This window comes from Pholis gunnellus, assembly GCF_910591455.1.
Source record: "Pholis gunnellus genome assembly, chromosome: 15".
NCBI classification, from domain to species: domain Eukaryota; kingdom Metazoa; phylum Chordata; class Actinopteri; order Perciformes; family Pholidae; genus Pholis; species Pholis gunnellus.
The window spans coordinates 6,700,866-6,712,911 of record NC_136542.1 but is presented as its reverse complement, the minus strand read 5'-3'; the positions used below and the strand labels follow the sequence as shown (position 1 = coordinate 6,712,911).

General features: G+C 41.9%; 1 protein-coding gene across 1 annotated transcript in view; it reads left to right on the top strand.

Moving 5' to 3' along the window:
* fndc3ba (fibronectin type III domain containing 3Ba) overlaps positions 1-12,046 on the top strand; it is a gene marked incomplete at its 5' end in the record, with an annotated part of 62,903 nt that overhangs the window by 46,442 nt on the left and 4,415 nt on the right. Inside the window, 3 exons of the mRNA XM_079175220.1 lie at positions 1,205-1,485; positions 4,805-5,029; positions 11,253-11,419. Coding sequence (XP_079031346.1) covers positions 1,205-1,485; positions 4,805-5,029; positions 11,253-11,419 — 673 coding nt within the window. The remainder of the gene's footprint in view (positions 1-1,204; positions 1,486-4,804; positions 5,030-11,252; positions 11,420-12,046) is intronic.

Here is a 12,046-nt window from a genome sequence, read left to right as displayed (position 1 = left end):
GACTCATTTCTGTATGGGCTCATTCATAGTTCAGAGAGCACAAGGTCAACCCAATGTCCTGATCAATGCGTTTGTGTGCGTACGTGATTTGTCTTTGTGCATGTCTGTGCACATGTGTGCAATAAAAAGACAGCTGTGCCTCTTAAGAGGACTGCAAGAACAAACTACACAAAAAGCATCGACTTGGTTGAACTCTCTGTGACTCCTTATGTCCTGCGAGCCAGTGCAGTTTCGCCTACTGTAGCGCTGTTTCATATCTGCATGGCCTGACAAACCCTTGTTTTATGAGAACACTTGAAATGGCCCGACGCTCGCACAAGGATACAGTAGATAAAAAGTTTCTGACATTTCTTTGTCTTTCAAGTCTCACAAAAAATATTTTACACGTGAAGATGAATCAGAAAAACTACTGATATGTGACTTTTCTTGTCGGGCCCAAAAAATTGTGTCAGTAGTAAATCACGACTTTTCTTGAAGTGCACGCACATCATGTCCCCTACTCGTTGATGTGCACTGTATGAACTGTGTTGCTGAGAAAGTGGCTTTAGTACATTCTTCATGTTCTTGGAAGTGCTGTATTTTCTTTTTTTTTTGACCATGACAATAAATCCATTGCTCCTCGCAGCTTTTTTTGTTGTTGTTGTTGTTGTTGTCATGCCTGTTACAATTGTCAGCCACAGTGCACATTTTGTTTGGAAAATCAAATAAATGCAGTGGCCAATTTGAACATTTATTGTTAAAGTTATTTTTTATTTATTTTAAGTTCAAGCTTTGAAAATCCGGCTGATGTACTTTTAAAAAGCTGGTATACTTTGTCCCGGTTCACTCCACGCTGGGTTTGAGGCATTGAAGTAGACTATTACAACTCAAAAGCGATTGAAGGACATTTAATAGAGGCTGCTTGGGGTGAATATAAATGTGCAACACGGCACAAGAAATCTACTAATGTGCTTTCACGACTAATTTAAATTCAGCTCCCTCCGCTGGTTTCCTTTTCTTGTTCCGTTCTTTATGTCAGTTTTCACCCTTTGTCTGTGTCACTCTTTTAACCTTCATCTGTTTGTCTTTGTTTTTGTTTCTCCACTCGTCCTCTTCTTTTTGTCCCTCTTTTTGTGTCTTTTCTGTCCTCAAATTCCTCTTTTGCCTGCCTTATCTCTTTCATCATCCTCACCTGACTCTGTGTATGTGTTTGCATCCACCTCAGGCGGTGAATCAGGCAGGTGCCGGTCCTTACAGCGAGCTGGTGAGTTTCCAGACCCCGGCAACGAATCCCGACCCGGTCTCCTCCCTCACCCTCCTGGACCTCCCGACCTCCTCGGAGTCAGGTCACTCCCCATCTACCTGCTTCCTCCTGAAGTGGGACGAGCCAAACAGCAACGGGGCGGAAATCACCTCCTACGTCATCACCCTGGACGACCAAACCATCACTGTGGAATCAGGGACAAGTCACCTTGTCGCAGGCCTGCAGCCAGACAGCGAATACAGGTACTGTAGACATGCTGATGTGAGGCACATTTACATTTATCATTGGATGCAAAGTTTGATTTGTATTCATGACGATCAGCAAATCATGGGTTGACATTTTGACTTTCAGGAGCTACAAAAAAAACAAAAAACAACATACTACCACAGAAATTAATTTTGTGCAGATGTTCAATACTAAATAATAAACCTGTAGGCGGTTTCTAGATATTTCTTTTTGTTTAAAACAGCTGCCTGCAGCATTTTAAATCTATGCTGCGAGAACAAAAACAGGAGTTGCTGGCCGATGATGAAAGGCGATGAAATGCTCCGTAGAGCTAAAGAGACAGAGTGATAATTCACTGGGGGTTCATCGCTGTGACCCTTTCACATTCTTTAAGTCCAACTGAAATGCATTTCATTTTTGTCTGCTACAGTATATTTATCTGCTTGTGAATCACGTCTGTCCTCTCCTTTGCAAAAAAAAGTTTATATTTTATATTTTTGGGATTCATGATGGCGCCCCCTAGTTTAGCATTGATTTAACGCAATGCTGCTGTTCTAGAGTTTGTCGACGTAAATGGAGCTCTTGTATTAATACCGCCAATCAAATCGTGCATAAAGGTGGTCACGCTGAGCCAGACAGAAGCCACGCAACACAAGAGCCACAGACTTCGACCAACAACCCACATTAGTCTCCCTCTTATCTTACTTACAGTAAAAAAACATGAACACGTGTCTTGTCCTGCACCGCAGCTTGTTGACCAAATGAAAATCCACCGTTAAATGTTATGTAAATGTACCCGCAAATATCTCTTTGGTTCGGGGGTTAGATGCTGGTGAGACCTTTGCTCTTCAATACCACTAACTACTCGCTGTCTGTCCATGACATAAGATAATCCTTTATTTATGTAGGCTTAAGCGCAAGATTGTTTACTTTCTCTCCTGTTCCCTACAGTGTAACACATGAATATTAAGGAACAGGTATATAGGAGGCAGTTGTTGTGTATAGTAGCTGTAGCTTGTATGATGTTTGAGCAGAGCCCTGTTTCACTATGCATGCGATTGTATGTATGCATGTGATTGTGTAGTGGGTTCTTTTAATTGGGGGGGGGGGGTGGAGTCTAAGGTAGGGTGACGTCTGAAGAGGCACAAAAATCACGCACCAGTGTTTTCATTCTGGGGTTGTTTTTGTCCCGATGTCACTCTACTCTGTTGCATAACAGCTTACACAGAGGCAGAACACTGTGCATGCGTGCGCTCATGTACACCGGTATGTGTGTGTGTGTGTGTGTGTGTGTGTGTGTGTGTGTGTGTGTGTGTGTGTATGAGAGTCTGCCTGTAGGAGTCCTTGTGTGTGGCAATGACGGCAATTCCGGTTGTTGTTTACAGCAGTGCGGGGTACTCAAATAATATTATTCGCATTCCATTTTGCGTGTATAGCTCTGGGAAGGACTGCTGCAAATGTTGTTTACTCTGTCGGAGTGGGACTGTGTGTGCTTCAGTGCAGGTTTAAAATGTCTTATTGTTGAGAAGTAATATTTAGACCTGTTTTTCCTATCCTCTGTCCTTACTAGGGACAACTGTCCCTAATAATAATAATAGTTGTACTTTCATATAGTCTTCTATATTGTAAAAAAAAGTAATAATAGTCCACCTCAACTACCTAGAAAAGGATTTAGTTGTTTAGTTTATCTTACAATTACATTTCACGTTTTCACAGAACACTTCATAACCTTTAAGGTCTCCAACAAGTGAGCAGAATCTCTTTAGTTTAAAAAAAACATAACTGGCAGCAGATTTTTTTTTTGCAGTAATGGCTTTTTCTTTTCTTTTTCAAATACAAGGTTTCGCAGCCTTTTGCATCTTCGCTCAATACCTTCACAGTCCATTACTAATGCTGGAGGTAGACACACTTTAAGAGGATAATTGCCACGCAGTAACACATCACCGAATATAGATTCCCTAAAGTTGAAGTGCTAAGAAAGTGCACTTTTAAACAGAGATGTTAAGCACACAATGTAAATTTCTAACAAATATTTAAAGGAGACACTGCATCATAGACTTTGTATTTACATTTGTCTAGCTGTCAATAACTTGAGCACACGATGAGTGACTAGTTAGGGGTTTGAGTGTTTTGCTCAGCATGAGACACGTTTACCTCAAACCTAATGGTTGTATTGTCACCGCTGATGTACCACCTTTTGTTCCCTCGGTTTCCCTCATTTCACGATGAAACAAAAAAGCATCTATTCTGAACTTTGATATGTAAATCCCTAAATGACTAATTGTAATCCCTCATCATCAAAAGCTAAGATCCTTCATCTTTCCTTCTCTTCCTTCTCTATCCCTCACCTCGTCTTTTAACTAAATGCTTAATTACCTACCGGATGGATGGAAAGCTGCCCTTTCTCATCGGCTCTCACTCAGCTGCATGAATTACAATAAAAGGTTACAGTTACAGAGAATCAGCAATTACATGGCAGATGGTAGATGCTCTCTAGCTGAGGGCCTCTGATATGGATGCTAATCAGCTGGTCAGACATTGGCAGAAAAAGGGTGTGGAAGGGAGGGGGATTCCGAGAAGAAAGGCAGCAGGGGGATTTGAAAAAACAAAAATCTAATTCTGGAGGTTCATTTTAATTAGTAGTAGATCTGTACGTCCTCGTTTGTGTGTGTGTGTGTGTGTGTGTGTGTGTGTACGTGCATTTTAGTATCTCTTATGATATGGGTATACAGTCACAAAAAACATACACACAGAATTTTCTCAGTAGATTTTTTTCTGGATTGGCTTTTTGGCAACATAAATCAAGTTGGACAAAAAGAAAAAATAGATTTCTGTTGCTTGGAAAATTATTTTCAAACGGTAAATCTTGTAAAACCCTCTGCTGCAGCGATTGCTTTTTTTCATGAACACAACTGTATCTGGATGAATGGAAAAGTGGGCCAACAAGTTCAGACATATTTAAGTCTCATCCTGGAAAGTACATTGAATTGTAGTAATGGGGGATTGGTAGTGGGCGAAGAAATTGCAGACGCTTCCGAGGTCAAAGCTAACCAGCAAGATCAGCCTCTTCACTGAAAATTACTGCACCACCACCATTACATAAACACAGTAAGAACACACGTAGTAGCCTATATATATACACCCAGCATTTATGCACATGTTATTTTGGCTTGTGAACTTTAACACCTGCACACAACATACGTGGTGCGGTAACACCATTTCTAAAGTTCCGAAAATATCAAGCCGTATCCGATCGATACGTGTGAAATGTCAACTTTATCTCAGGGATTTTCGGAGTGACGTTCTGTAATGAACAATTCGTGATCTGTCTTGCAGCGTACATATCCAGGCGGTGAACGCCATCGGCTCCAGTCCCTTGAGTCCACCCCTGCTGGAAAGGACACGGCCCCTCCCTCCAGCCCCGCCCCCTCTCGAATGCTCGGCGGCTGGCCCTCAGAGCCTGAAGCTGAAGTGGGGGGAAAACGCCAGCAACACGCACACCCGCGCCCTGCTCGCCGACGACATGGTCTACACACTACAGATGGAGGACAAGAACCACAGGTGGGGTTGCACACACACACACACTAATCTATACCGCTCTTATATCGGTGTTTACCTCGTGGTGTAGACCGAGCAGGGGTCCATCTTTCTATAGTCTAGGCCACGTAAAGAAAACGTCAAACATACACATCATGATGAACAATTAAAGCTTACATTTCTGCATTGAAGAAATAATCCTAAATTTAGTTCACACCGTACATACAAATCATCGTTATGCTACGAAGTCATTCACAGCAGCTCCTGTATGCCCCACACCCTCTGCATTACTTTAAAAAAATAATGAACACACTACGTTTGGAGCTGTGGGACTCAAGATGAGTGTCTATTTCATATATAGAGTCTCAGCTACGAGCGGGAATTGAAGCTGTGATTGTGAGGAAGTGCTCTTTAAACCTCACAGCCGCCCTTGCACACCACATTACTCAGACTGTTCAACGCACAGCGAGTCAATACAGCAGATAAGACCCCAGAAGGTCAATACTACACACAAACACTCACACAAACACAAGATGGACCGAACATGAACAGCTTGGGAGAAGATGAGGGAGCGTGTGTGTGCCTGAATGCTTAGTTAGTGGTATGTGTGTAGGTCCTGCGTGCGTGCGTGCGTGCGTGTGTGTGTGTGCATGTGTTGGTTTATGCAGTAACCAGATGTACCCACGAATAGTCACGTTGAGGGCATCTGGAACCAGCTGGGATGCAGCCTCCAACAATCAACCCTTTATTTAACCGACTCATCAGACAGGTGTGTCAGAGAGCGAAACAAGGGAGACAGAGTGGGGAGAAGGGGGAAGGGGCACAACGGAATCGCTGACAGGGAGTGAAACACATAATTGGAAGGAGGGCAGAATCTTTTATAAAGAGGATTGGGATGGAATAAGAGAGGCATGGACAAAGAAGAAGGTAACAGACCAAACTCAGAAGCAGTTAAGAGCCACTTTTATATACCAGCCCGTCTGCCCACCTGTCAGATTATCTCCCGCCTTCCCTCCGTCGAGCCCGCTACCATTCCGGTTGGCCATCTATCAGTGTTTGAATTAAGGCTTGGCTGGCATCAAGTTGGCACCCCTGGAATGGTAACATTTCCGACACACACACACACAGAGGCATCCCATGTACGTTGGCACAAACGCACTCCCTGCTCGCCAAACGATAACAGCTTTCACAGTTTAGAGAGGTTTACTCACCCTTTTCTAATTGGCACAGTGATTGGTATGGCAGTATGCTAACAGTGTGTGTTTCTGTTTGTGTATGTGCATATGTCAGCATGCACCGTTGTTTGATCAGATGGTATTTTGAGGGAAATTACCCTGCATATGCTTCTTTTTTTTTTTTTGCTTTTATGATTTTCTTACATGCTTCACATACACCGGTTAAAACAATGATATTCTGGTATCCACAGTCAGTCCAGTTTTTATGATACCGCTCTCTTTCTTTATGCTCATCATGGAAACGGCTTAACGTTGTCCATCCCGTTTATACATTAAAACAATAATGCATTTATGTCAAATTTCCTTCTGTACATTAAATTGTTTTCTGCGTTCTTGGTCAAATATTTGACACTGAAAACAGTCTGAATTTAATGACAAAAGCCACTCAGAGCAGGTTTGTTTGTGTTCCACGTAACATTTGACTTTTGTCCCAGAATAGCATTTAGTTCATTATTGATCTGGCAATTTCTTTTTCGAGTCCAACCCTGCATTCTGATTTAGACTTTTACGAGGTTGACTCAAGTAGGAGCAAATTGGCTCTCGTGGTCTTTTCAGCCGGGATGATATTTCTCCACATTTCTGTACACTGATAATGTTGAGTAGGATCTCTCTGGCCAGCTCCTCTATAGCACAATTTATTTTTCTATCTAGGAGGTATTTGATTCATCTTAATTTGATTTTCATCTGAATATATCAATTATTTAATACAAGTTAAATGAAATGAAGGCAATTTATTTAAAAAGGTTTACACTTTGCGATCCCAGTTCATAAATTAAAAATTTGTGTGGGGTTGGAAATAGTTCAGGACTTATATTAAGGAAATGTTAGATTTTTAAAATGAATTCATTTATTTATTCAAATTCATTTTCAGTGCTATCAGTTCTATTGCTCTATTATACATTAAGATCAGGTTGAAGGTTTCATAGAAGCATCCAAGGCTGAGGGTGCGTAGCGTATGAGTTGTTTTTGAATACATCTTTAAAAAGACTCATTTTATTACATTGATTCTAATTGTTTTGTCATGGCCAAAGTATTTTTTATAGAAGATTTAAAACAACCACAGTTGACCAAGGTGCTGACTAGCATCAAAATAGCAAAGAAATGAAGAAAAAGGTAAATAAACACAATAATAATAAAAGAATTGCAGCATAATAGAGCATGAAGTCAACGTAACACGCTCAACTTTGAATTGAATGCCATCGAGTTTCCGGGGTCTGAGCAGCTCTTATATGAAGAGTAGGAAAGCTCTTCCAGAGATTAAGGGCAGCCGCCGCAAAGGATCGGCCGCCTCTATTTCTGTCCCTGAATCTCGTAACATCAGAGAGCATCTGGTTGGTCGACCTCCATTGTAAAATAATCAATTTTATATATTCAAGGAAAGCAATGGACCTTGGTGAATTTTCACACTTCAAGCTTTGTTTCGATAGAACTGCAGGTCATTTGGTTGGTATAAATGATAAAGCAGCATCTCCACACAGCCCCAAAAACACAAACATTATGCCACTCTCTCCTCTTCATCGCCTCGAGGAAACTGTCAACAAACTATAATTGTATAATTGACTGAATTTTCCTTAGTGACCATGTGTGGTTCCTGACATATTCAACTTAATTGCCTTTGCTTAGGATTCATCACTTGCAGCTACCGGTGGTTGTGGCGGGGCGTTTAGGTGTGTTAGCGGCTGCATTAGTGCTGTGTGTGTGTGTGTGTGTGTGTGTGTGTGTGTGTGTGTGTGTGTGTGTGTGTGTGTGTGTGTGTGTGTGTGTGTGTGTGTGTGTGTGTGTGTGTGTGTGTGTGTGTGTGTGTGTGTGTGTGTGTGTGTGTGTGTGTGTGTGTGTGTGTGTGTGTGTGTGTGTGTGTGTGTGCAGAGGGTTAACAACAGATGAATGGATTGAGCTGGTTTACAGGGCTCCCCCTTCCTCCCCCTTCCTCCTCACCCTCTATTAGGATGAATTAGCAGGACGTTTTTGATGAAATTGCCATGGCAACCACATACTTCATCCATAATCATAATGTATCGAGGGAGGGCATTTTGAAGAAAAAGCAAAGGATCAAATCTTTAAATTGCTTTGTAAGCAAACATATTAAATAGCCAGCTGCAATTTCGGCAAATATGATTCCACATTCGGCCATTCAATTCCATCGGCGTGGTTTTCTTTAACCAAATAGCATTACAGTGTATTTATGTTTTTGACATTGGCTCGTCCCCGACTCCGTCTCTTGCTGGATCTCGTCGTCTCTGGACGATCTCGTTCATATTTATTCATCTCAATTTATTGTGAGAAAGGTGACTTCACCTCCCGGAGGATCTCTAGAGAAATGTGCGCCCGCTTTCCTGCATTGTATCCCTCCCACCTCATCTTTCACCCTCTTTGTTTTTCTCCCATCCACCCTGCCACGTCTTTGTGGGTGTACGAGATGATAATCAAAGCTGTTTCCTCAGGTTCCCTTATATTAAATCCCATTCTTCCTCTTCCTCCCTCTTCCTCCCTCATTCGTCCACTCTTATCTCCCTGTATGCAGACTTGTTGCTCGTGTTCTGTCCTCCCTCGCTCATGGCTTTTATTTCATTTTTTTTTCTCATTTTGCCCACTCTGTTGTTGCCCTTTTTAAAAGCTTTAAGCTTTAAAGTTTGTTTGATTTCATGAATACCTTCTAGGCCGAGGTTTTGGGAATATAAGGGCGCCATGGCAACCCAGGCAGCGCAGCGCGAAGAAGGCTTAAACCTTCTGATGTCATATTTGAATGCAGGTGGAAGCACAAGGCACTATAGGGCAAAGCTCTGGTTCAGTTGCTGTTATTCATAAGAATGAGCCATACATACGTCTATTCCAATGTCTCACCCATTTGTTTACTTGTTCGTCCATCTTCGTCATTTGTCCGTCCCTTCGTCCTCGCATCCGGTCAATTCTTTCTTTATTTACACACATCTGTTTTTCCTCACAGCTAGCCAGCAAGCAAGCAAGCAGTTCGGCCTCTTTGGGAAAAACAAGCCGTTTCTCCTGCTCTGTCTCTAATGCTAACCGTATCAATAAGTAGCCATGCATGATTCATCCAGCAATGCTCAAAAATGTTTACTGCATTGAAACTGATTGACTTTTTTATTCCTGTGCAAAAGTGATTATGATTTCACCAGGAAGGAGACCTACACACGTTTATTTTCATCATAATTTGCTTTTTCTGTTTTACGAATGAATGTAAAGTTGATAGAGTTATTGGTTGACTTCCTGCGTATCGCTAAAAGCTTATTTAACTTGAAAATATACAGGAAAGCTTTCAAGGCTCCACCTGCTTTTCAAAACAAAGGCGTTTGATAATGTCGCGCCAGAATAAATGTGATGAATGATGCAATAGTGTTGTGTTTTGAAAATGTAGGTCTGGTACAATCAAAGTAGCGTTTCAAGATGTCTGCATCTGAAACAAAACAAGCGTCACCGTTCCAACACAATATGCAAATTTGGCAGGCAGATCAAATAGATCAAAATGTATTTTATGTTTTCAGTACAACACAGAAAAATAGGGATGTCTGCTCTCTGTCCTCTGCTCCTGGCTGTGGCTGATCGGTCGGCTCTTTGGCTCAGCACGGAGGATGCAGTTCCTCTTGTTAACTGTGGTCTGGTGATTTTTGTGTGTGTGTGTGTGTGTGTTTATTGTCTTTGCACTGCTGAGCGCTTATTGTTTTGATGATGGAAACTTATAATGATGGAAATGTTGACATTTTTACTGTTTTTATGTAAGAATGTGTCATTTACGTAAAGCCACGTGGTAGTTTGAGTCTAGAGAGAGGACAAGGAGAGACTCGGATACACGTAGTATTAATTCTATCAGCGCTGGGTGTCTGCCGGGGTTAAGACAGTGAGGCAAAGGATAAACAACAACATCATACATCAGCCAGAGACACATCACTTCTCACTAGTGCAGCTACATAAAGAGCTCACCTGGAGTTATAGCCCACTACTAAACCGTGACCTGTCTCATATCTTCTTTCCCTCTCACTTCTCTTTCCTCTTCCAGTAGATCCTCCATCATCATCTCCGCGTTATAATTACCAGTCACCTCGCTCTTTATCCTCCTTTTATTTCTCCACTCCCTCACATCCGCTTCTGACTTTCTCCCTCCATCACTGCCTCCTCTACTCACTTGCCCCGTCACCTCGCTCCCTCTCTCTACTCCCTCTCTGCCATAAACCTTCGTCTCACGGACTTTTACCTTACTGTGCTGAAAAGCTGATAGCGGAGATAAATAACCACCTTTTCAGTTCAAATCCCCATTTCTCTCAGACTCCCTCATTCACTCACTTATCATCTCTCTCTCTCAGTTCATCAATCTGTCAATCTATCCAGCCAGAAAGCCTTTTTTTGTGCTAGATTTCATTAGATCTGTGGCTTTGGTCTGTCAGTATTCGTCCTGTGTTTTATAAATCACTGCTATCTTTGTTGGGATGCATTCTCCTCTCTTCCCACCAGCATCCTTGTTTCTTTTCAAGGTCTCAACTAAGCAACAACAAAGGAAGTAACAAAAACACTGTTATATATATCTATATATATATATAGATATATATATATAGATGTATATACATAATGGTTCAGCCTGCAATGTAAGGCACCCAGAACTGTTAATAAGCACAGCTGTGATGAGTCATTGGAAAATGGAAAATGCATCAATCCGATCCTGAACGTGGTCTAAATCAGTCTCCAAAACCAGTTTGGTGATGAGTGCAATCCAATTATCGATGCCTCATCCCTCACTGCTCTTGTTATCCAAGTTTTTAACTGAATTTCTCTATCCTCACATCGCTCCCTTCCTCTAATCTATTCACTGCGCCATCACTCCTTCCTCTCACCTTCACCTTACTCCTCACCTTCTCCCTTATCTTTCACTCTCTTTTTCATCCTCTTCAGGTTTGTCTCCCCTTTTCCTTCTGCCCTTCACCTCTTATTCCCATTTACAGATCCGTCCTCTAGATTTGTGATTCATTGTGTCTTTCTTGCTCTCCATTATTCTGTGTGTCCAGGTTCGTGACGATCTACCGCGGCCCCAGCCACACCTACAAGGTCCAGCGATTGACTGAGTCGAGCAGCTACATCTTCAGAATACAGGCCATCGGCGATGCAGGGGAGGGTCCTTTCTCTGACACACACACCTTCTGCACCACCAAGTCTGTGCCACCTGCCCTCAAAGGTAAACTGACGCCGGCAAAGTGTGCGTTTTGTCTCATGGTTTGTGTGTGTTTTGTTGTGCAGCACTCCAGGATTTGGTTACAGCTATCTGTAAATCCATCACACAAGTTTGTGTATGGAAGTCCTTTCTTTGTTCTTATTAGCTAGTTTCAAACGGTAAAATCAGACCTTAAGAAGTGTCTTTGCGCGGTGAGACTTTAGCACTGTTTACATTGATTGCTAGGAAACCTCTGTTGCACCGTCCAATCAAAAGGATGCACTTCATAAACAGGAAGTCACAGTAGCATCACGAGCCGTTCCATAACTTCCAAAAATTACTGTTTTAGGGCGGAATGAAATACATTAAGCTTAACTGCTAATCTTTTGTAAATGTAGGTGTTATTTAGTTTGCTTATAAGGGCATACATGGACAAATGTGTGTTTTTCAGAGTTGGTAGACATGCAGTTCTGAATGAGAGGGAAATATCAGGTTCTGCTAACCTATTTTACGTTATTTGGTCGTTTAGTGTGACGTTTTTAGCACAAAGCTAAAGGTGTGTTGTGTTATATTTGTGAAATTTAACTTGTGTTGACCTTGTGTCAGGTCAAATGTGTCGACCATAATGCATATTTATAACTCTTTTACTGT